The sequence below is a fragment of the Anolis carolinensis genome, unplaced genomic scaffold (genome assembly GCF_035594765.1).
Source record: "Anolis carolinensis isolate JA03-04 unplaced genomic scaffold, rAnoCar3.1.pri scaffold_10, whole genome shotgun sequence".
NCBI lineage: Eukaryota > Metazoa > Chordata > Lepidosauria > Squamata > Dactyloidae > Anolis > Anolis carolinensis.
In genome coordinates this window covers 10,599,346-10,625,364 of record NW_026943821.1, presented here as the reverse complement: position 1 = coordinate 10,625,364, position 26,019 = coordinate 10,599,346, and the positions used below count along the sequence as shown (strand labels likewise).

The following is a 26,019-nucleotide window of genomic DNA, read 5'->3' as shown; positions in this document are numbered from 1 at the left end:
CTGTTATGCTGTCATATCTGTGTTAGCCATCTTGAAACAGAGAAGTCTCATGATGCTTCCTTTTCAAACAAAGGGTAATAAAACACTAATGATATTTGGGGAGAAGGACAAAGGGACTTCTATATACAGACCAGAAACTAAACATTGAACTACATAGAAACAGGTGAAAATAAGCAGGCACCGCAAGAATCCCTGTCCCTTAACAAGCGTTGATGCTTCTTTACTTTTGAAGACTTTAGACAAGGCTGTGATTCTCTCTATTTCTCCTCCTTTCCCACAGCTGATAACCCTCCGCGGGTCCATCCTTGAGGATGCCACGCCTACAGCCACCAAACATGGCACCATCCGTGGGCTCCCTCTCAAGGACGCTCTGGAGTACGTGGTTCCTGAATTGAACATCCACTGTCTGCGACTGGCCCTGAACGTACCCAAAGTGACAGAGCAGCTACGCAAGCTTGATGAGCAGGGGGTAAGCAAGTGACATGGGGAAGAGCCAGTCTGTCCAGCCTTGGAGGTTCTCTCCATGGTGTCTTGGTGCATCTTTCATCATTTATTCCCAGACCTTGGTTGGCACTCACCCTTTCCTTAAAAACTGCTTGATTTCTCATTTCTCCTTTCACGCTATCTGAAATAGCAGCAAGGGGTTGAGAGGAGAAGCCCTGGAAGGGTGTGCAAAAGTGGAAGATGCCTTTCTTTTGTCCCTGCCCCCCTCTTCCACCTGACCCACGCCTTTCCTGTAAAGCATAAACTTCTATTGGGTTGCTGTGAGTTTTCTGGCCTGTATGGCCATGTTCCAGAAGCATTCTCTCCTGATGTTTCGCCTACATCTATGGCAGGCATCTTCAGAGGTTGTGAGGTCTGTTGGAAACTAGGCAGATGGGGTTTATATATCTGTGGAAAGTCCAGGTTGGGAGAAAGAATTCTTGTCTGTCAGAGGCAAGTGTGAATGTTAACATTAAATAACCTTGTAGCTTCAAAGCCTGGCTGCTTCCTGCCTGGGGGAATCTTTTGTTAGGAGGTGTTAGCTGGCCTTGATTGTTTCTTGTCTTGAATCAGGACAGTAAATAAAGAACAACATTCAGAAAACGGGGATTCCATACAAGAAACAATCAGGGCCAGCCTACACCTCCCAACAAATAATCCCCCCCCCCTCAGGTGGGAAGTAGCCAATGCTTTGAAGCTGCAAGGCTATTTAATGCTAATCAAGCTGGCTAATTGCAACATTCACACTTGCCTCAAACAGACAAGAGTTCTTTATCCCACCTTGGACATGCCACAGATATATAAACCCCAGTTGCCTAGTTTTCAACAGACTTCACAACCTCTGAGGATACCTGCCATAGATGTGGGCGAAATGTCATGAGAGAATGCTTCTGGAACATGGCCATATAGCCCGGAAAACTCACAGCAATGGAGTGATTCCAGCCACGAAAGCCTTCGACAACACAATAAACTTCTATTCCTTTTCCCTTAAGTTACTTTAACTCTCTGCCATTTGCTTAGAGAATGGCATGGAATGTAGTACCCAGGAGGAGAGGGGCTAAAAGATAAGGGGCATTTTGCCTTAGAAGAACTGTTATCTAATGGGCTGCAGTTCGGAGTGGTTTATAAAGGTAGTATTGGAGAAAAATCCTTTTCCCCAGTAATAATAAAGCTCTGGGACAGCCACTCAGACAGGACTGAAGCCCCTTCCCCACAGAATTTGTAGTTTGTGGAATGTTGACACCAAATGCTGGTCACAAGCTTTGATAGCTTTAGAAGAGGATTAAACAAGTTAATGGAGGGGTCTACCCCCTGAGTTAATCCAGGATCAGAGGCTATTTAAGGAGGGGGGTCTGTTGGACAAAAGGAGAGGGCTGTTTTCCGTCTCGCTTTTGGCCCCCTCTGGGAGTTGAAATTTTGAGGCCTTCCTTGATCTTGCCCAGCAAAGGGATTCTCCCTGCCTGCTTTATGTTCATCTGTCAAAAAGCACCGCTGGAGGTCGAAAAGCCTTGGTTTGGCCGCCTGCTGACTTGGCTGGGAGATGTTCTCACATCCTTCTTTGTGCTCCCTCTCCTGCCTTCACAGCTCTGCCGGAAGCACAAGGTGGGCATCCTGTATTGCAAAGCCAACCAGAGCTCGGAGGAAGAGATGTACAACAATGAGGAGGCTGGACCTGCTTTCGAGGAGTTCCTGGCATTGCTGGGAGAGAAGGTGTGCCTGCGAGGATTCACCAAGTATGCAGCCCAGTTGGATACCAAAAGTACGTTCCCAGCTGCCGTTTGATATTCTTGGATGTGCAGGGAGGGGAAAAGGTAAACGAAGCCATCCCACTGAAAAGAGATCATGTGGGGAGTGTAACCTGCTGCTATTCCTTTGCTCTTGCACAATGTACTTGCAGTGGAATGGCATTATGATTGAGAGGTGCCATCTACTGCCTCCTTTCCTAAGTTTTTTACTCTTGTTCTTCCTTACAGCTGACTCCACAGGAACCCATTCCCTTTATACCACTTACCAAGGCTATGAAGTCATGTTCCATGTGTCTACAATGCTTCCTTACACCCCCAACAATAGGCAACAGGTAAATGAACTTTGTGTAGAATAGGTTGACTGACCCTCACCCTCATAGAACAAGTGGCAACTACTATATTTTTCTGGAATTAGTTGTGGGATTGAACCTGAGCAAGTTCTGAGCTCAGGTTTCAGCTTCTTTGATCTCGCTCATTCACTCTTTCATGTTCAGCACTGCTTGCTCTGACTGTATGGGGCTGTTTTCTCAGAGTTCCATGCCAGTGGCACCAATTGGCTTTTGCCATAGTTGACAAGATAGAACTTTTGATACAAAGGCATGTTGGGCGAGTGGGCTTATTAACAAAAGATCCTCCCCATAAATGCGCAGCAGAGTAACTTAGCAGCAGTGTGACCCAGCACTAGTAGCCAAAAGTGATAAAAAGAACAAAAACACACAGACCAACGTTATCTCTTCCTTTGGAGGCTTTTCTTGGTAGCAAAATAATATGGTTGCACTGTTTACAAAAGTAAGGTTTCCATAGCACAAATAAAGTTCTTTATACTTCCTTCTTTGCTTCCACGCTGGGCTTCTTTCTCATGCAGATAAACAGCTTCTCTCTCACAGAGCTTCCTCTCACACTGAACTTACACAGGAACTGCACACAGGAGCTTTACACACAGCAGCTTCACACATGAGGTCTTCAACGTAGGGCTTCTTTCACCAAAGCTTCTTACACCAGGCCTTCTAACCTACAGTCACAATTGCTTATATTGAACTACAGCTTTTGCTGAGTCATTGCATCCATTTAACCCTTTCAGTGCTTGACTTGCATTTTAAAAATACCTAGTTAATTTTTAATATTTCTAACAAGGAGCCCCCCCCCCCCACACACACACACACAAACATGGTTGCCATTGTAATTGGTGTTTTTCCACTAACCAAATATACTCAGATATTATGAACTGGTTTCATGAGGTTCTGTTTTGTTTCCACAGTGTGCTTCTGAGCCCTGATTCAAGCATTTCAGTCAGGATCAAGGACGCGTTCTGCCCTCTTGATCCCTAACCTAATGTTCTCTTTTCTCTTTTATGGTCAGTTGCTCAGGAAGAGGCACATTGGGAATGATATCGTCACCATCATCTTCCAGGAGCCAGGAGCACAGCCTTTCACCCCCCAGAACATCCGTTCCCATTTCCAACACGTCTTCATCATTGTCCGGGTCCAGAACCCTTGCACAGAGAATGTTTGCTACAGGTAACATCCCATTTCCACTTTGGGACAAACTTGTGTCCAGAATATCACTGAGTGACAGAAAGTCAGATAGGTATTTTACATAGGTAAAGGATAGATGAATAGTCATGGAAGATAATGATTCCTGTTAGCCACTTATTAATAATTGGATATTAATATTTGAATGACTTTAGGAGATTATATCTTTAATTATAAAAGATTTAGGATGATTACTATGTTTGACATTTTTTCTATGAAGGGGGTATTAAGTGAACTTACACTTTCATATTTTATCTGTAAACATCATAAAAGTGAAAATCTGTATGCGTGTATGTGGCTAGGGTGCCAGCTTCCATAGATAGGCTCCACAAACAACTATAACTATAAAACAGTGACATTTATTTTTGAAAAACTAAAGAATATAACAAATCAAATTGAGCCACTCAGACTGTCTTTTGACTCTTTTGCCCAAAAAAATACGGTCCTAAAAGAAAGCACAGTTCAAACTGATGGCATGGAGCCCAGAAGGAAGGCAAATACAAGGGACGGAAAGCCTTGCACAAAGGCAACTAGGGGCTACTCACTTACTTCTACTAAGTGTAATAGGATCCTACAAGCAAACCAGATAATGCTGCGAATTGCTCATAACAATTTGCAGCCGGGCTGTGGCGCAGGCTGTTGAGCAGCTGCAATAAATCACTCTGACCATGAGGTCATGAGTTCGAGGCTAGCCCGTATTTAAAAAATATTTTAAAAAATAAAAAATAATAGCCCCTCCTTGTTGCTGACCTAGCAACCCAAAAGATAGTTGCATCTATCAAGTAGGTAATAAGGTACCACTTATAAAAAAAGTGGGGAGGCAAGTTTAACTAATTTACGACCTGGAATGAGGATGATTTGGATGATGAAGAGTAGATGATGAAGCAGCTGCTCCCCCCTGTAGCCAGAATCAAACATCCCCTCAGGAGAAGGTTAAATTGCCTCTGCGTCTGTCTGTCTCGGTCTCTGTTTGATGTATTTATGGGCATTGAATGTTTGCCCTATGTGTGTATACTATGATCCGTCCTGAGTCCCCTTCGGGGTGAGAAGGGCGGAATATAAATACTGTAAATAAATAAATAAATATTGACAATTGCTTTGTTTTAAATCATACAATTGCAAAATATGTCAGCAGAGGGAAACAAGTGTATGCTGCCTTTATAGATCTTAGTGCAGCATTTGATACTGTAAATAGAGAGACGTTATGGAAAAAATTAACTGATCTCAATATGGAACCCAGACTGCTGGCACTAATCAAAGCGCTTTACACAAACACCTTCCTGACAGTGCGATTTGGGACGCAAGGAGCCATGACAAACAGTGTAGAAACATACAAAGGGGTTAGACAAGGTTCTATATTAGCACCGCTTTTATTTAGCTTATATGTAAATGATCTCCCCAAACAGCTGAAGGACCCAGAGGTACATATGCCTAAGCTGTGCAAAACACACTTTAAAATCCTACTATATGCCGATATGATTTTATTATCATATTCGCAAGTCGGGCTACGTAGGCTGCTGAGATTTAATTCTTATTGTCATAACAACACTCTAACTATTAATAAATCAAAGTCAAAAATAATTTGGCAAACAACATAACAGACATACCCTGTTTCCCCGAAAATAAGACAGGGTCTTATATTAATTTTTGCTCCCAAAGATGCACTAGGTCTTATTTTCAGGGGATGTCTTATTTTTCCATGAAGAAGAGCTCACATTTATTGTTGAACAACAAAATGAACATTTATTATATACTGTAAAGTAGTTGTCATCACAAACCAGCATAACCAGACAAACTATGAATCCTATCAAGAATTTCTTGTTACTACCATTATTTACATGTACAACAATCTATGGTACCTCTTGCAGTTTAGGTTTCACAAGGTTTCCACGCTGATTTCTCTCTATTCTAGTTTCAATGTAGTCATGAATGATGAATAATATAATATACTATAATAATAATATGATAATATAATAATAATATAATGATATACAATATATTAATGAGATAATATAATATAGAATATAATAATAACAGAAAATGATAATAATATAGTATTAATAGGATAATATAATAATGGGATATAATGACAGAATAGCATAATAATATAATAATAATAGGATAATATAGAATAATAGAATGGAATAGAATGATATAAAATATATTAATAGGATAATATAAAATGGGATATAATAATAATAACAGAATATGCTAATAATAATAAAATAATAATATGATAATATAATAGAATAATAGTATAGAATATAATGATATAAAATATATTAATAGGGTAATATAAAATGGAATTTAATAATAACAGAATAATAATATAATAATATGAAAATATAATAGAATAATAATAGAATAATAATATAATGATATAATAATAATAATAATAGAAAAATATAATATAATGATTTAAAATATATTAATAGGATAATATAATAATGGGATATAATAATAGTAACAGAATATGATGATAATAATATGGCAATAGAATAATAGTATAAAATAATCAGTTTCATGGCATTGGATAGGAAGATGAGAGGAGAATCCCAATGCGTCCTGTACCTTTAAGGAGCCTTGGGGACGAGTGGAAAGCCCTCTTCCTTCCTTCCCTCCCACCCTCCCTTGCCCTGGCTCCAGAAGCCAATCAGAAGCCTCTGGGAAGCAAGGCAGCATGGCCAGGAGGGAGACGGAAGGAAGGAAGAAACGGCAGCGCAGAAGGTTTTCAAGCCTCGGCTGAGGGACAGGCAAGGAAAGGCCAGCCAGGGAGGGAGGGAGGCACAGAAAGCAAGCAATTTCCCTCCCTCCCTCCCTCCCTCCGGTGTGTGTATGAGTACTGGTTCTGCCCGGCAGCCATGCTTCCCAATGGAACTCTGCTGCAGCCTTAGTTTCTAGGTCTTACTTTCAGGGGAGGCCTTATATTTGGCAATCCCCCCCCAAAACCCTGCTAGGTCTTATTCTTTGGGGAGGTCTTATTTTCGGGGAAACACGGTAGATGGTTCCTGGATGGTGAACCAATAGAGCAAGTTTGCACTTTCACGTACCTGGGAATTGTTTTTTCTGAGACCGGCTCTTGGCTACCACATCATCAAAGAAGCTCAGTCAGGGCAAGAGTACATGTAAATCAACTGCTGAAATTAACAAACCACAGCCAACCAGGATCTTTAGACCCACTTCTTAAAGTGTATAAAGCGAAGGTTACCCCCATGCTTTTATATGGAGCCGAAGTTTGGGGTCTAAATCAGGTACCATTATTAGAGCAATCACAATCACAGCACCTGCAAAGTTTTCTAGGAGTGGACAGGATGACCCCAGCTGCCGCAGTAAGAGCGGAACTGGGAGTATACACCGTTGATGGCTTATCCAAAATCAGGGCCTACAACTACTGGGTAAAACTGATTGTCATGGCAAATGATAGACTGCCAAAACTGTGCCTGTTAGAGCAGATAGAAAATCAACATCAGTCCTCTTGGCTAGTTCATCTGACAAAATACATTAGGAGTTGTGGACTTCCAATTCGGTATCCAAATCTCTTAGAAGAACTAGACCCAAAAATAGTTGCTCAATGAGTACTGGATATAGAAGGCCAAAAAGACATTGCTACCCTGAGTAAAGCTGGCTCATTGAAATGGTTAAGCCATTTTAAACATACTTTCCAAACAGCCAGGTATCTAAAGACAGAAATGCCTAAACACCTCAGGAGAGTGTTTACCAGAGCTCGTTTTGAGCAGCTGGATACGATGGTCAAACACGGAAGGTTTAATCAGGTTCCATACAACAAACGATTTTGTATTTGTGGAGCATCAGAGGTGGAGGATATCGCACATGTACTGTTCGGCTGTGAATTGTATAAGAAAGAGAGAGGCCAATGCCTCAGGCCATACATTATTCACAAAACACACTGGAACCCACATATTAAAATTTCATTTTTGTTGGCCAGCCAGAATCCTAAAATAACACACAAAACAGCCATTTTCCTAATCAAAGCAACACAGCTGAGAATTGCATATTTGGAATCAATTGGGGTAAACTGTGAAGGTGATGCAGATATTTGACCTGAACGGGATCTTGTTAACAGCTTGTTTATTTTAACTTCTTTTGTACTGCAGGTTGTATGTTGTATGAATGTCTATGTGTTAAATGTTTTGATACGGCCAATGGGCTAATCAATAAAACGTGATTTGGAATTATAACCCACAGTGCCGAGGAGCCACCAAAAGCACTCCCTCCAGTTACATTTCAGGTTATAGTGAGTACCATGAACATGTAGCCCAACCCCTGCCAATGTCCTCCCCAACACCAAGACTGTCCACCACCCAAGTGAAGGCTTTCATTTGGGGATAATTTCATCCTAGATTTTATGTGTTTCCTCCACCACAGACACCTTCCAGTATTCCTTTCTCTCTCCATTGGTATGGAATTTGCATGACCCCACCCACTGCCCCTCCCTTTCCTACGGCACACGGCAAACAGAGGAATGGATCAGCAACCGAACATACTGGAGGGAGTTGGAATTATAGAATCATAAAGTTGGAAGAGACCTCGTGGGCCATCCAGTCCAACCCCCTGCCAAGAAGCAGGAAAATCACATTCAATACACCCCTGACAGACTTCACACAATGGAAGTTGTAGTTCACCCTTCATTAAGTCAGAGCACTGTGCCCCCACTGACAATGGACCTGGACCACATTTGGCACACAGAAACCCCATGACCAAAGCAAAATACTGGAGAGATTTGGGAGGAATTCACCTTGATTTATAGCTGTTGTAGGTACTGGGATGCATAGTTCACCTGCAATCAAAGAGCACTCTGGACCCCACCAACAATAGCCCTAGAGCTAACTTAGCACACAGAACCCTCATGACCAACAAAAAATGCAGGAGGGCCTTGGGGAAAACTCGCCTTAATTGATAGGAATGATAGTTCACCTACATCCAGAGAGCACTGTGAATGCAAACAACCCCAAATTTGCCGTGCATACCCAATATAGCCAAATTTGAATACTGGTGGATTTGGGGTGGAATTGGCCTTTGCATTTGTTAGTAGTAGGAACTTGAACTTATAGTTCACCTGCAATCAAAGAGCACTCCGAACCCCACCAATGATGGACCTGGACCTAACTTGGCATACAGAACCTCATGACCAACTGAACGTACTGAAGAGATTTGATGAGACTGACCCACCATGGTGGGAGTTGTCATTCATCCTGCAGCTGGAGAGCATACTGGACCAGGCTGTGGCGCAGGCTGGAAAGCAAGCCAGCTGCAACAAATCAACAAATCACTCTGACCAAGAGGTCATGAGTTCGAGGCCAGCCCGGTACCTGCGTCTTGTCTCTGTCTCTGCTATATGTCATGGCATTGAATGTTTGCCTTTATGTGTGCAATGTGATCCGCCCTGATTCCCCTTAGGGATGAGAAGGGCGGAATATAAATGCTGTAAATAAATAAATACTGAATCCCACCAATGATGTATCTAGAGCAACATGACAAACTTTTTAAGTATTGATAGAGTTTCAGGGGGTTAATCTGGCATGATGAGAGTTATAGTTCACTCACAACCTCATGCATTTTGTCAAATAAAAAATGACTTCTTCTAATAACCCGGGCAACGCCGGGTACCCAAGGTAGTAGTTTAATAACCCCAGAAGAGAAAATGGGAAGTCATCTTTATCTCCCTTAGTCCCCCCCCCTTTTCCCCTCTGTGTGTATTTGCTCTTTCTTCTTTTGTATTCCTTTTTTCTATTTTCTTTTTGTTTGAATTAGATAGTTATTACTCGGTTTCTATATCTGTAAAACCTGAAATAAAAAAATATCAACCGGATAATCAAAAACTCACTGTTGAAAAGCAGGGGGTCGCAGTACTGTAAAGATCTTACTTAGTAGGTGTTTCTAGTTAGCCATTAACCAGAGAGTAGCTGAATAGGAAAGCTCTATTGCATTTTAGTGTAGTATCATCCACAGTTTTACCGCTTTTAATTCTTTTCCATGTCCCAAGTGTGGCAGTGACTCGCTCCAAAGATGTCCCACCTTTTGGGCCAGCAATCCCCAGTAGAGCTGTTTTCCGCAAATCTGACATCTTCCGGGATTTCTTACTGGCCAAGATGATCAATGCCGAGAACGCAGCCTATAAGTCCGATAAGTTCCACACCATGGCCACTCGCACACGGCAGGAGTACTTAAAAGACTTGGCTGAGAACTGTGTGACCAGCACTCCCATCGACTCCACCGGGAAATTCAACCTGATCTCGCTAACCTCCAAGAAGAAGGAGAAGACGAAAGCCCGGATTGGGGCTGAGCAGTATAGCATGGGAGCAATCGCTTGGAGAGTTCTGGCCCAGGACTACAGCCAGGGCATGGAAATGGAAGCTGTCTTGGGCATCTCCAACGAATTCATTGTGCTCTTGGACCTGGGTGCCGAGGAAGTGGTATTCAACTGCTTTTGTGCAGATGTCATTGGCTGGACTCCAGATAATTACAGCATCAAGATTTTTTATGGACGAGGGGACCATATCTTTATCCAGGCCATTGATGGCAACACCGAGAACATCAAGGAGATTGTGCAGCGGCTGAAGGTAAGTAGCTGTTATCTTCCTTTGCTACATTTGGCATTAATGAGCAGCGGCACCACTGGATCTTCATCACTTTGCGTGCTTGCGAGTGAGAGCTGGAGATGGGTCAAAAGAGGTCCCTTCTCGCTGTGCAGTTGCTCATTCTCTTCCTAGGTCATGACTTCTGGCTGTGAGACCATTGAAATGACCCTCCGGAGGAATGGACTGGGGCAGCTGGGCTTCCATGTGAAGTTTGACGGGACGGTGGCAGAAGTGGAAGACTATGGCTTTGCCTGGCAGGCGGGGCTGCGGCAGGGCAGCAGGCTTGTGGAGATCTGCAAGGTGGCCGTGGTCACACTCAGCCATGACCAGATGATTGACTGGCTGCGCACTTCGGTGACAGTGAAGGTTGTCATAATTCCTCCTCATGATGATGGCACTCCTCGCAGGTAAGCCTCCTTTCCCCTAATTATGCTCCTAACCATCCACTGTAAAAAAGGGAAGCCTTGTACGATTCAGGGAGACTTCATGTTTTCTTGGTTCCAAGAAACTCAAGCTTCAAATCAACCTGCCTGTGTTGGTTTTACATAATTTGCTACGGCCAGGGTGCAGTTGCTGATATTTCACTGATGGAGAGTTCCAGGTCTTATCATCAGTCTTGTGCTGTGCTAGTCCCATCTGTCTTCCTGGAAGTCAAAATTATGTTGCAGGACCTGCAGAGACAAACTGATACTCAGGGCTTTAGCTTTGTTTCCCTAGAATGGTAGTCACAATGGAGGAAGGAGGTACCCAAGTTGGACAGCACAATTTGATGATTCAGTTGACTGTTTCTGGATATTCTACTTTTTTCAGGTGGGCTTTGCATGATGCTCATCTGGATACAGTTTATATTTTTCCTCCAACATGTATGTGTGTTGATTACAAAGTCGTTTTTCTCCATTATTAGGAGTTCCGCAGTGTGCCTTGTGCATGCTTTTGATATGCTGTAGCCATATTATCTGGCACAGGGCTCCCAAATAATCGCTAGCTGGCTTTTAGAATAGAGGTCTATCTGGGAGGCAGCCACTGGACCTATCATAACCATCTATACACATAATAAAAGTGAAAATGTGTGTGTGTGTGTGTGTGTGTGTGTGGCTGGGGTGTTCACTTACACAGACAAGCTCCTGCCTCCACAGCTACAGCTCCCACTACTCAGGAGACACCAATGGCCCTCCCTCCAATGACACTGCATGTTATAGTGAGCGCTGTGAACACGTACAAGAACCCTGCCCATGTCCTCCACATACGCCATATTACCCACCACCCAAGGAATGCTTTCATTGGGGAAAATCTCATCCCAGATTTTCTGTTTTCCTCCACCACAAGCATCCTAGTGTTTCTTACTTTCTGCATTGGTGTGGAATTTGCATGACCCACCAACTGCCTCCCCCATAACCATTTCCTATTCTTTTCTATGGCACACAACAGAGGAATTGATCAGCAACTGAACATACTAGAGAGGTTTGGGGATTCACCATTTATAGAAGTTGTAAGGATGGGGATGTATAGTTCACCTAAGCTCCACCAATGATGCACCTGGACCCAGCTTGGTACACAGAACCTACATAACCAACAAAAAGTACTAGAGGTCTTTGGAGGGATTGATTGGAGTTGTAGTTCACCTACATCCAGAGTGCACTATGAACCCAAACATCAATGGACCTGGACACATACCTGATATGCCAAACTTTGAATATTGGTGGAGTTTGAGGGGAACTGTCCTTCCTTTCTAGGAGTTGTAGTTCACCCACAACCAAAGAAACTGACCTCTACCGATTACGGACCTGGACCAAACCTGGCACACAGAACCCCCATGACTAACTCAACCTACTGAGGGGTTTGAGGGAATTGTCTCACCACAGTGGGAATTGTAGTTTACCCTAGTCAGAGAGCAAACTTGCCCAACATAACAAACTTTAAGATCTGATGGGATTTTTTGGGTTTAACCTGGCATGATGTAAGTTGTAGTTCACACACAACCTAATGCATTTTGTACAATAAAAAATGATTTTTTTTCCAAATAACCCAGGCAACACCAAGTACCCAGGCTACTACTGGAATAATTACCATTGCTGCCTCATATTTCTGCACCTCCTAGACTTTTGCAATGTATCTCTGTGGTGCACTGATCCTTTTCCATCCAGCCTGATCTGATGGTCAGGTATGTCTTGCCACCAAATCCCATTCTGAGGGCATACCTCATTGCTCAAGTATGACAGCACCCAGGGCTAAATTCAGACCACACCCAGCGCTGGTGAAGAAGACAATGCTCACTTGCAGCTGCTATGTTTCTGGAGAGAAGTTTCTGGGAGGGAGAAGGTGAAAAAGCAATTTTCAGAGGTTGTTTCAGGACTGAGATCCACCTTAGATCTCCTAGTCAACTGAGCAGCGGATAAGAGTTTTTAGAGCTAAACCCACTCATGCTTGAGGTTCACCAGCCCAGGTCCAATAGCTCTTGGATTTTAATAATCCAAGAAATAATAACTGTACTTTTTGCAGAAAATCAAGCATCCCTCCTCGTACTGAACGCTCCCTTCTTGTCACAGTAAGTTGTAAGAATTAGTGTTTGTACTGGGTGGCTGTGAAAATAACAAGGAGTCTTGTGATAACTTTCTGGATTACTAAATTTTATTTGGCATAAATAACTATGGACTGTGGACCATCGGCATATTTCTGGTGCAGTAGACTCTAGTGTGTAAAATTTCATGCCAACTTTTGGTTTTAGGTTTCCATGGGTCTGTTGCCACAACAGATATGTTCCGACCTTCAGAAGTGTGTGTGGGTTGAAAGTTAGAATTGTTTCTGGTTTTAACATTGTGCATCCTATGTTTGCTCAGAGAGGGAACAGTGAATGAAAACAGAGTGAAATAGCAAAGATTTGTAATACACACCCTCTGTCACTGCTGTTTTGACTCCTGCAGCTGTGAACAAATGTTAAAGTTATAGGTGCTTTGGATGTGAAAAAATGCAGTCTAGTAATAAAATATGGCTGACTGAGCAATTATTCTTATAGCCACGTTTAAGCCTTTCCCAAACCCATTTATGCCCCATTATGGGGCATTTCTCTACCATGCTTAGCTCCTTCCCTGTCCATCTGTGCACCACGGTTACTCATTACCTTTACAGGTATAAAGCCCACGAGGCAAAATAGCAAGAGGTGGTTTGAATCTTTCATGCATTAAGTGGCATCCCTTACTGTACCCGGCTGTTTACTTGGCTTTCCCAGCTTCCTGCCTGATTTGACAGGTGTGGTTTAAGGTGCAAGTTGAGGCACTGGTTGGCTTGCCAACAACTCCATCCTCCCTCCCTTCTTCCCTCCCAGCCAACTGTACCAGACTGTCAGTAGAACAGTTCTGCTCTGAATGTGTTCCAACGCAATGGCTGGTCTCATGCTTAAGCTGCAAATGGTTGTTTCTGTTGATGGAGCTGAGATGACGGGGCACTAGATGTGTCCCAGCAGAGAAGGCAAGTATGATAAGCCTCAGACATTAAGAGTATAGGTGCAGGCATGTAAGCAGTAAGGTCATGTCAGGTGTGTGAAGCAGGAGTTGCCAGAGGGCTGCTTCCTGCAAAGACTTGTACCTAGTATGCACAATGATTTCATATTTTCAGCTGCTGTTTCTGGTTACCCAGCTGCAAAACTGATCAAGAGAGGAAGACTGTGGCGTGTGTGTGTGCTCAAACAATCGACTGCTGTATGAGCATTGGAGCAGGGCCACATATGTGAGGTTTAGGCCCTGGGGGTGAAATCTGGTAGTCGGAGCATGGCATTCTGAGCACTGCCTGCAAATCTGCTTTGCTTTGAAGTGGAGGAGCCTCCTTCTCTTTGCAGCTGGCTCTTTAAGCCAGCCTATTTTCTTGATCACTTCCAAATTCATTGGATGTTCCAGTTTGGGTCAGAGGTGGTGAAGGTGCTCTCCACCCAGGCAGCACAACAAGGTTGATCCTGAATTACCAGAAGCCAGGAGTGGCTTTTTGTAGAGCTCGGCATGCCGCATGCTTTTGCAAGGTAGGAGAGATATCTCATCAATATGCGACATGCCAGGCAGAAGGTGGTTGGGCATTTGCCCAAGGCTGTGTCCTCCTCTGAGAAAGTTTTTCACAGGGCTTGATGTGCAAAAATTGTTAGAAATATTAAAAATTCACTAGGTATTTTAAATTACAAAAATGTGAGTCAAGCACTGAAAGGGTTAAATAAGCTAGTGTTGCCCTGAGGAGAGTGAGTAGGCCGAAATTTGTTAGTTAGTGGGCCAACACTAGTGAAGTGTCATCTGCAGGAGTGTTAGTCAGCCTCAGTGAGAGAATATGCCTCAGTGTGAGAAGCTTCGGTGAGAGAAGCCCCAGTGTAAAGGCTGCTGTGTAGCTACCGTGTGAACCTTGTTTTTGTAAATAGTGTAATCATTTTGTTATAAAGAAAAGCCTCCAAAGGAAAAGATAACATTGGTCTGTGTGTTTTTGTTCTTTTTCTCACTTTTGGCTACTGGTGCTGAGTCACGCTGCTGCTAAACTCTACTGTACATTTATGGGGAGAGTCTTTTTTTTAATAAGCCCACTCACCCAACAAAAATCAGGTTGACATGAACTCAGGGTATGCAAGTTTTACTTGCAGATCCTGGATTCTGATGGTTATTTAAAGTTTGGTGGAAGGTCCTGGAGGAGGAAATTTTTGAGGAAACGAGTGGGAATGGGGAAAGCAACAGTAAGATTAATTTAGAACTGGAGTGGAAAGAACCTCTTCCAGCTGAAAAAGCAAACTCAATTTCAAGGAACTTCTTGGGGGCTGCTGCCTAGTGTGAAAGGGCAAGAGAGCAGAGATCAAAAAGCATGATTTAATCTTAAAGCTTTTCCTACCCAGAACTAAACCTTAGGAGAAGTATTTCAACTGCTGAAGGGAGAGTGGGTGAAGCCACCTCTAACAAATTTACCAAATAATAACTGAGGACCTGAGTTTTCTATCAGTCTTCTCCTTAAACATTATTATCCATCTATATCCCTCCTTTGAGAAGTCAACCTCTTCAGCAGCTTCAACGAGGGTCCTGCCTCCTCAGGATGGCGGGAGAACAAGGGAGCATAGGCAGCCCCTTGCTTCATGTCATGGGCACATCTTCAAGAGCTTCTTCTCATCTCCTAGGGGCTGGGCTGAGTCCTTTAAAATGAGTACCATGGAGCCCAAGATGGAGCCCGAGAGCTTGCCAGTTGGTTACCGACCTCCATACCGCAGTAACTCCGCCTGGCAGTGGAGTGGGTCTGCCACTCATGGTTCCTCTCAGTCTTCAAAGTGGGCAGAGCAGCCAGCATCGGGCCAATCCCAGTCTCTCACCAGGACCCCCAAACAGAGCACCATGGCTCCTTACCGAGAGTCACAGCCCCCGCATGGCAAAAGGTAAGGACGACTCACAAAGGTGAGAGGAGGCAGTTTGGGTTTGGGACTGAGCATTGGGCATGCCAGCTGGAAGACAGTCCTTTGCTTCTTTTTTTTCTCCTGGAGCTAACTCTGTGCTTGACTTCTTGCCCCTGGCACCTCAAAGAGCTTCCTACTGCACTAGAATTCAAATTACCTTTGCAGCAGTCATTGTTTTTGTCTGCCTGCCTGCCTATGATCTTATCAGAAGGTGATGGACTTGGCCTGGGCACTACATGTGTCGACTTGGTGACAATTAACATCACATTGCTCCTTCCCTGACCCCTTGGCTAGTTGCTCTGTGATTTTTTGTGCCTCAAAGAAAGATTGCATGACAGGCTTGGGTTTCAAGAGTCATCTTGGTGCTGCGGACAACTGGGAAAGAGAGCTCCAAACATCTCCCTTCCTCTGCATTGTCCATTTCTCCTCTCTCTCTTTCTTTGTGTGAACTAGGCCAGTGAGCTTCCCAGAAACCCCCCATGCTGCGTCATCCTCCCAGGGCGAAACAGAGAGGATGCAGGCATACCGGCAGCCCTCGAGCAGTTTCTCTGTGCCTGGATCTTCAGGAGCAGCCTATGGCCGGTTTAAGCCCTCGCCAGAAAGGTAGGATGCTGGAAGTGAGGACGCAAAGTATCCCAAGTGGGATAAGGTGGGGATTCCCTCTTTAGGGGCACATGCAATGTTTATAAAGAGCATCCAGACTAGGTATTATTCTTCATTATTGCTGGTGGTGGTGGTGGTTGTTGTTGTTATGATAATACCCCACTTTTTCTCTCCACAAGGAGACTCAAGGCAGCTGGAGATTCAAAGCGGCTAAGTGTAGAATTTGTTGTTGTTGTTATTTACCCATATTTCTCCAAAAAATGGGACTGAAGGTAGCTTATAATTTCAAAAAGAGCAATATCATCAAAACATGCAAAAAAGTGAACATTAACATGCAATGAAATTAGTCATTAAAACAATTTAGAACTACACTTCAAAAAATAAAAGAGGGCCACTATTCCAGAATTCCACTTAGGTGCATTTCTAGGTTTTCACTGTCAACTAAATGAGACCAGTTTTGAAAACACTCCCTCAACACTGAGTAAAATCTAGCAAGTCAAGTGGCGCGTTGTCCCCTATGTAGCTGGCAAGAGTAAAATAAATAATTAAAAATGAGGAAATGCAAACGCGCTGGCATCTGATGTTTGCTTTGCCTGACCTCCTTTTCTGAAGCTGCCTTCTCTCGGGACCAACTCTGAATTTATTTTTAAGATCTATGGCACATTGTAATGTCATGAGGAGTGGGGTGGAGGAGCTGAGCGGGTCAGTGCTTTCTAGCTTGTTACTTGCCTTTATGGAGACTGAGACACAAATTACATTTCTGCCCATTGTGGCAGTGTAGACAACTATACATAGCATAACCCCACAACCTCTCCTAAAAGGGGAATAACAGAGTTGGGGTGGAGCAGTCTGTTACAAATAGAGCATTCAACTCTGCCACTTCTGGTAGTCCCTTCTCAGAAGAGAACTTAGCCATGACGGAATAGATAGTAAATCAGATGGGATACCAAGTGAATTAGACTCAAAAGGTGGCTAATGCAGTTTCTGGACTTTTGCAGACCCAAGAGAAGCCCTTTAAAATGTTTCTCCACCTTCCCAATTGGACAAGCATTGACATTACCTACCATTTAAACCAGAATGCCTTCCATGCTCAGTTCTAAGAAATCCTAGGAAGAGGCTCAGAGAAGCAATGACCTTGCTCCTGGAGATCAAGGGCTCCCTTATTGTTGTAAGCCACATACATTTTGCTCAAGGACACTCAGCCTCTCCTTACCATCTTACCTTTTGATGCTTCTGTAACAGTGTGGGAGATTTCTGCCAGGAGCACCAACATGGTGGCCTTGGTGATGCTTATCTCAGACAAAACCCGCACACATCTTATTACCTGCTTCTGGGGTGCCTTTCCATTTTATACACTCTGATTGGGGAAAGTAATCACTATCTACCTCGGCCCAAGGACCACAGCTGTTACCTTGAACAATTTCCAAGTGCTCTTAGCTATGGAGTTGCCTTCTAACCCTTGGTTGGCAGGAAGAAGGAATCACAATTGCCCTTTCTAGCAGAAGAGCCTGAACTGCTGCATCCCTTGGGCCAGCATTGTACTCTCAATCTCCGCTTTTTTTTTTTCTGCACAAGCATCCATTCATTGCTACAGGAGCAGAGCTGACTGAGGAGCTGGGCATGTGCATTCCACTCCTTGTGCTCACCTCCTCCCTCTACGTTGGGTATTTTTAAAACGTGCTAATGAACAGAAGAGGCTGGGTGTTGTCTTTCCCCGCTGTATCTGTTTGCCGTCTTGAGCTGACTCACTCTCTCGCTCTCAGCTCTATTCACAGATACGCAGGCCCCCAGCGGTCCTTGATGCCGTTTGATTCACTCTATGCCCACGAAGTGACTTCCAATGGAGGGGACTCCTCCTCATCTGGACTAGCCAGCCAGGAGAGCACCATGGAAAAGCCCAAGCCTGGTAAGGATCAAGCACTGGGGAGGCCTAGGACCCAACCATGCCATTCCTGCCTTAGGTACTCACCAAGAGTTTCAGAGTCAGAGGGAGGCTTTTCTGAATTGATTTAGGCTTCTAGTTCTTCAAGGCAATAGGACTGTAGCCTTTGGGTGGGAATATAAACATATATCTTTTTTTTTCCTACTCACACTGGCTCTATTACACTGGATCAACAGATGCTGCTTTATTCTAGGCCAGATCCTTGGTCCATCTAGCCCAGAAATGGGCATATGTCTGATGACCAGGAACCCCTTCATGGGAATTATGCCTTCCTATCAATCCTACATCCATTAGAGTGTCATGGCGTCTCTTTCTTTATACAGAGAGTGGATGGTCATCTGTCAAGACTGCGTTGGTTGTTTATTTTTGCATGACAGGGAGTTGGACTTAATGACCCTTGTGGTCTCTTCCAACCCTGTGTTTCTATGACTGTGATTCTGTTTCCCTCTGTAGTTTCTCTCAAAATGGTGACAGGAAGTGATGCTGGATCATTCCTTGTTGGCATTTTGGACTGCAGAGGAAAAAGTAGATATTCGGGATAGTATTCTGTTCTGGGGTGAGAGAGTGATAGTATTTTTGCACATTTTCCTACTTTGAAAGAGCATCAGCCATTATGCTTTCCCCTTCCTCTGCTGACAAGCCTCAACCCTTCCTTTAATGCTAGGGATCAAGTGGGATAGATTTTGAGACAAAAGGATTGTGCTCTAAGACCTGTTTTTATGTAGGTAGAGTATTACTGCTTTCACAGTCTTTGTACTATACAAGACCATTGAACTGAAAGCAGCTTTTATCCAATGAAGCTTGCAGATAGTTTGAAGCTCTGCTCCCTATTCCAGGATCCCAAAGAGAAACAGTGAGGGTTGTGTTGGGTCTGGGTGATTGCAGACTATCTCTTTAAGAGGAGACCATTCTAAAATTACCTCTCTGACTCTGTTGGTGTTAACAGAACCTCTTTGGCATGTGCCAGTGCAGTCCAGGATATCTGCAACTTCTGGAAGCAAGCGAACAAGTCGACATGAGATGGCAGGCAAGGATTCTCCCAACCGGCATGCCAAGGTGAGTTTGGCCTCTCAGGGGCCACAAAGCATGCCAGGACAGGCATAGGGATCAAATGGCCAGTGGGCTTCATCTAGCCCTCAAATCCCATTTTCACAGCCAGCAAAGCTCCCTGACTGTCCTGCCAAAACTTCTTAGAGTTTCCCTCCTGTGTTCAATGACTACATCCAGCTGCCTACCCTTCTTCCTCCACCATAGCTGGCTCCCTCTCTTCTCTCCACTCTAACTTTCTGCAGGGTGAAGGGCAATATTCAAGCAGCCACTCCAGCAGCAACACCCTCTCCAGCAATGCCTCCAGCAGCCACAGCGATGAGCGCTGGTTTGACACACCAGATCCTGTTGAAGCTGATCCAGACCCCCTGGCCAAAGGGGGCTCCAGCGACAGCGGCATTGACGCCACCAGTGCCAAGTCCTCGCAGAGGGACAAGCTGCCCAAGTCCTCACCCCCCTTTGCATCCACCCAACACGAGGCCAGCGGCAAGAGGAAGGAGCCCTCCAGTGGACAGGGCTGGGGCTACCGGACCAAGGGCTTCAGCATAGGGTCTGGCATGCCTGCCAGAGGGGCTAGCAGCAGCATTAATGACCACCTCAAGCAATCTAGGTGGGTGGAATCATTGTTACAGTGGAAACCTTCCTTTTAGGAATTGCTGATCCCACTTAGAAACACAGTGTTGTGGCTTCAGGGCCTGCTTGTTCTCCCTTCTTTGGTCTCATTGATTTAGGTTAAGAAGGAAGTATGATAAGACAGCCATACATCCAGCTCATGGATCACTGCAAAGGATCCAGCTTAGAGCAGTAGCATCAGAAAGGACTTCGGGGAACTCTTACAGGCCATAATTGCTACCCTACAGGAGTAGATCTTTACCCTGAAGCCACTCTGATGAAACATCCCTTTGATTTATACTTATGAGCTCCTCTCTCCTACACAGTGATTAGAAAGTATTCCCATATTTCCTTATCCATATTCCTGGTGCACGTTTTCCCTTCCCTTCACCAACACTCAGATCTCCACCAATATTCTTTTAAACATTTGAAACCTTTTTATTTAGTGTATTTCGTGTCAAAAGCATTGCATAAATATGTATAAAACTGATAAAAAATAGATAAGTATAAAGCTGATTAAAAAACAAGTGGCTAAATAATTTTTGACCAAAAACGGGCAACAGCGACCACATTGTCAGTAGCTTTCAACAATTTTGCTTCTCTACATGAGGCAGGACATCGTGGGCAAGCATATAGATGCTGAGTTGTTTGTTCTGCTGCCGGAACTATGATTTTACAAAAACTGTCCAGACCCTCCTAGAAAACTGTAGCATCTATGTGGAGTTTCAGGGCAGGAAAAGTAGATGGAGGACGCAAAAGAATGGTTTACTCCAAGGTAGCGTTCTTGCACCTACCTTGTTTAACATTTGAAACTTGACAGTGTATCATTAATTTATTTCCTAATTTGTAAGCATGGCTCTCATGACAGCTTCCTCCAAGTAGCTCAGGCTTTTAGGCTGTGGTCGATTGCATTATGATGTTATTGTGCCATGGAACAAATGCTGTTTGGACATTGCTATGGGGGTGATTGAAAGGAAGAGGATCAGTGCTGCTCCCAATTCTCTTTGTTGCCTTGGGACTTCTGTCCATGCCTCCTTGTCCTAGGAAGCCAGTGAGTTGGTTGGTCATGACTTAGCAGAGAAGATGCTCAACTTCATCCAGATTGGATTTTCATATCTTTCCTCCTCATTTTTTTAGCCACAATAACAGCAACTCCAGGGCAACCTATCCTGCTCACATATACAAAAGCTCCATGGTGGAAGCATCCCGGGCCCCACACATGTCACAGTCCAGCTCCTTCCAGCTCTCAGCCTCTGTTCCCAAGTCCTTCTTCTCCAAGCAAAACAGCAGAAACAAACACCTGCCAGCTGGGTGGAAGAAGAACAATGAAGATACCCCCGCAAGACCGATCGCCTTCACGGACCCAAAAAAGTGAGTGCTGTGTAGGATGGGGCTGGGCTAAGTGTGTTAGAGAACTGACTCTGAAATCTCTGTCCCCTTCACTTGGTTTTCATGCCATTAGCGTGTTTTCCCACAACAGCTATTGCAGGTAGCCATTTATCTTTTTTCTTCTGCTGGACAGTATATACATGTAAGGCTTATGGTAGCCCAGTATTTAAAAAAAACTCTATAACCCAATGAAATCCACAAGCATGTGGACAATTTCAACAGAAAGGAGGATACCATGAAAATGAACAAAATCTGGCTACCAATATTAAAAAAAATTAAAATCAGGACATTAAGTAAAAAACAACACTCAGAAAACAGGGGAATTCCAAAAAGGAAACAATCAGGGTCAGCTAACACTTCTGAACAAAGGATTCCATAGGCAGGAAGCAGCCAGGCTTTGAATCTGCAAGGCTATTCAGTGCTAATCAAGGTGGCCAGTTGCAACACTCACACTTGCCTAAGGCAGATAAGAGTTCTTTCTCCGACCCTGGACTTTCCATAGATATATAAACCTCACTTGCCTAGTTTCCAACAAACCTCACAATTTGGAACAAACTAATAGCTACAAATATCTAGGTATTACATTTTCATCATCTGGTGCTTGGTCTAATCATATTACTCATAGTATACAAAGAGCAACAAAAGCAGCAGGTTCCATTTACAAGCTGTACCATCATAGATACCCAGGCACAATCAGACCTGCCCTGGAAGTCTTTAAGAAAAAAATAATGCCAACACTCATATTTGGGGCCGAAATTTGGGGGCACACCAATTTGGCCAAGATCGAAGCCTTCCAAGTTAAGCAGCTTCGCACTCTTCTGGGACTTTCCAGAACAACACTGATGGCTGCTGTAAGGGCAGAGCTAGGAATGCTCCCAGTAAAAGCTCAAATTTTAATGAGACAATTCAATTACTGGTCAAAAGTAAATCAGATGAATTCCAGTAGACTTCCACACCTATGTTTAGAGGATCAAGACCAGCGTGCCCACAAGTCATCATGGGTAGTGGCCTTAAACAATGAGATGGCTAAAACTGGCCTTCCTTTACAATTTTTGAATGATCTAGGACCTAGGGCAAAACAAGTGCTCATGCAACGCACTCATGACATCTATGCTCAATTGGACCTAGCAAGTATAGGTAGGTCTTCTGCCACAAAGTTTTTAGCCTCCCACAAAATGAATACTCATTTAGAACACTATCTGACTATTCCAGTTCCGTTGCCCTTAAGAAGAATATACACCAGGGCCAGGTTTGAACAACTCGGTATTATGATGCAAACTGGTCGCTACTGTAACATCCCAAGAAATGAGAGATTCTGTGTCTGGGGAGATCAAAAAGTGGAAGACATCGAACATTTTTTGATTGACTGCCCAGCATATGCCGAACTTCGACACAGATATTTACATCCATTACTATCTAATTTTAGGTCTCCCAACAGAAATTATCTTCTGACAGTCCTCTTGCAAGGACAAGAAAGATCCACCATAATTAGAGTCAGCCTCTTTACCCTGAAAGCTATCAAGAAAAGAGCACATTTCCTGAAAGAAGAAGAATCAGGAAAATAAGATTTTGTCAGCAAACAGATGGTCAGCTGCCTGTCCTCCCATCCTTTTTGCCTTGTTTTTATTTATGTTGCACTTTGAAATGGTCATATGACTGGTCAAACAAATAAATTATTCTTATTCTTAACAAACCTCAGAACCTCTTAGGATGCCTGCCATAGATGTGGGCGAAACATCAGGAAAGAGTGCTTCTGGCACATGGCCATACATCCTGGAAATCTCACAGCAAACCCGACCACATGTCCCTTCATTAAGCCCATTAGAACTCTTAAGATCTTCTGTCTCACCACTGTCTCAATCTGGTTTAGTGGAAATGAGAGCTCCCATATTTTGCAACATGGATGGCCCTGTCCTTGCTCTTGAAGAAGCCTCAACCTATTGGAATATTTTTATTCTGTGAGGCTTTTCAAAATTGACTAGGATGGGCCTTTAATGCTTGGCACTGCTGTTTTAAGATTTGTTGTGGTGTAGTGGTTTGAACGTTGGACTACAGCTCTGGAGACTAGGGTTCAAACCATCACCTTGGAGGCAGGGTCTCATCTATAATTCTTTTTATGTCCACTTGGGATGAAGTGCATGATGTTAATAAAAGAAGCTACCTTATAGTGAGGCATTGGCCTGTTTAGTCAGGTACTGCCAACACCAACAGGCTTCTTGGGCTTTCCAAGAATCAGAAAGGATAATTTTTTTCTCGCCTTTACCTGAATACCTGTAGCATTACCTCCTGGTGGTCTCCCGTGTCAACACCCAAGCAGGCTAAGCTCAATTTAGTTTCTGAAATGTCTGATGCAAAAAGACCTTACCAGCCCAAAGACTCCCCATCCTCAGCAATCTTATCTCATCAATTCACTTTTGATGATTGAAACATAATGCTGGGCAAAGCCAGATGGGTGCCAGAGGGCTCCCAGTGGAGGAAAAATTCAAGGCAAAGGACAGTTGTGTTCCTGGGAGATAGGACCAAATTCTGTCTCGACGCACAACAACATTAAATACAAGCTGGCTGGATATGTCCTTTCATGGCTTTCCTTGGACATCCTGAGGGCAATGATGGGGAAACTCTTGGGCAACGTGTTTTGTTGTGAACCCTTTCCATTGGTCTCATCTCCTGTCCTGGACCCTTGTTCCTTGTTCAGAGGAGCGTAGTGACTCTTCGTCACACACTCAAAATACTTTGTGTGTCTCTCCCACTGAAAATGGGTCCTTAGTCTAATTCTGGCTGAGTTCTAGTTGCTGTTCAGAACATAACAGACACCCCGCACGCCTGGCTTCCCCCAGGAAAGTGTGGGAACAAGCGAGACAGACTTTCAGGAGGAAGTTGGCATTCGCCACTCACGCAAATGCTGTACCATGAATCTGGAAGGAAAGGAGGTGTTAGTGGGCGATGCAGAATAAAAAGGCTGACTGCTGACTCAGCATGGAAAGGGCAAAGCATGCTGCTTGCTTGTGGGGGATGACGGCTTCTGAGAAAGGTAGAAATTGTCTCACCCTACCCCACATCCACCATGTCTTTTATAAATTATGTAGCTTCATCCCATTATTTCCTTGGTTTGCGCATTACAAAGTGTAATGCAGTCTGATGTAATGCAGGCAGGACACATTCACAAGACACAGCTATATATATTATTCCACTTTAATTTGCCTCATCCTAAACTGCAGTTCCTTGAATTCCATAGGACAGAACCATGGCACTTAAAGTGGAATTAGATGGCTATAATTGTGTGAATGGGCCTCAGATGAACACAGACCACTACTGTAGCCTGTCAATTGTTGAAGGCTTTCATGGCTGGAATCACTGGGTTGCTGTGAGTTTTCTGGGCTGTATGGCCATGTTCCAGAAGCATTTTCTCCTGACATTTCACCCACATCTATGGCAGGCACCCTCAGAGGTTGTGGGGTCTGCTGGAAACTAGGCAAGTGGGATTTATATATCTGTGGAATCCTTTGTTGGGAGCTTTTAGCTGGCCAATCAGGGCCAGCTAACAGCTCCCAACAAAGGATTTCCCCAGTCAGGAAGCAGCCAAGCTTTGAAGCTGCAAGGCTAATCGAAGTGGCCAATTGCAACACATACACATGCCTCAAACAGATATTAGTTCTTTCTCCCATCTTGGACATTCCACAGATATATAAGCCCCATTTGCCTAGTTTTCAACAGACCTCACAACCTCTGAGGATGCCTGCAATAGATCTTTTTAGCTTTTTCATCTTAGTCTCTTTTGATTTGGAGATGAACGATTGAGATCTACTAATTTAAACAGAGTGCTATGTGCCATGCATTCCCCTCTTGGGCATGTAACCCTTTGGCATTCCCCAACTGAAAAGTGGCCCTCCAGCACTGTGGACTTTGTGCATTCTTCAGCTAGGATATTGTGAAGGTCAGAGAAACTGGAGATATAAAACATCTGAAGGAGGAAGATAACTTCTTTTTCTCCATCTCTTTCTCCAGGCAAGTGGACCTGAGCACCAAGAACGTCTTTGGGCAGCCCCGACTGCGAGCCTCCCTGCGTGATCTTCGCTCCCCTCGCAAGACCTACAAATCTTCCATTGAGGATGACCTGAAGAAGCTGATCATCATGGACAGCAGTGCTGTTGAGCAGCAGGAGAGGGATTTGGTGAGTGAGGGGTAAGGCTAGACTTGGAGGGATGGCCTGCTCCTCCAGTTTGGTTCTTGAGCAGTTGCCCATCAACATGCTCCTTTTTTGCTGCCCATCAACATATTGTTAAGCTGTAGAGACAGAGTGGCATTGACTTTGAAGCTTTGTGGACCCCCAGCAACAGAACCCTCTGGGCCAGTCCTTCTCCTTCTTGGTGGGTCAGATTTCCACCTGCTTCCTGATGTTGTAGTCCAGCCTTTGATTGTGTCTGTACCTGATCTCATTGGGGATTCTGGGCCTGTTAGGCAGCTTGATGATGACACTGAGGATTCTGGGCCTGAAGGCCAGCTGGAGATTCAAGAGATTTTAAGCCCTGAGAATGAGAGAGCTCTGTCCAAGGGAAGCCACATTCCAGAAAGGCAGTTCCTTAGAGAAACAAGGTCAGAAACAGAACTGAGCTCAGAGAATGAAAGTCCAGGTGGACAGACTAATAAGCAGCAGTTAGATAGGAGA

General features: G+C 44.0%; 1 protein-coding gene across 5 annotated transcripts in view; it reads left to right on the top strand.

Moving 5' to 3' along the window:
* Window positions 1–26,019, top strand: part of sipa1l3 (signal induced proliferation associated 1 like 3) — a 144,819-nt gene that overhangs the window by 106,755 nt on the left and 12,045 nt on the right. For all 5 annotated transcript variants that reach the window (XM_008113820.3, XM_062962415.1, XM_062962413.1 and 2 more), the window contains 13 exons: window positions 281–469; window positions 2,068–2,242; window positions 2,457–2,560; window positions 3,588–3,745; window positions 9,765–10,341; window positions 10,492–10,766; window positions 15,491–15,742; window positions 16,214–16,363; window positions 18,127–18,269; window positions 19,252–19,361; window positions 19,598–19,962; window positions 21,102–21,335; window positions 25,359–25,524. In XM_008113820.3, the coding sequence (XP_008112027.2) occupies window positions 281–469; window positions 2,068–2,242; window positions 2,457–2,560; window positions 3,588–3,745; window positions 9,765–10,341; window positions 10,492–10,766; window positions 15,491–15,742; window positions 16,214–16,363; window positions 18,127–18,269; window positions 19,252–19,361; window positions 19,598–19,962; window positions 21,102–21,335; window positions 25,359–25,524 (2,898 nt within the window). The remainder of the gene's footprint in view (window positions 1–280; window positions 470–2,067; window positions 2,243–2,456; window positions 2,561–3,587; window positions 3,746–9,764; window positions 10,342–10,491; window positions 10,767–15,490; window positions 15,743–16,213; window positions 16,364–18,126; window positions 18,270–19,251; window positions 19,362–19,597; window positions 19,963–21,101; window positions 21,336–25,358; window positions 25,525–26,019) is intronic.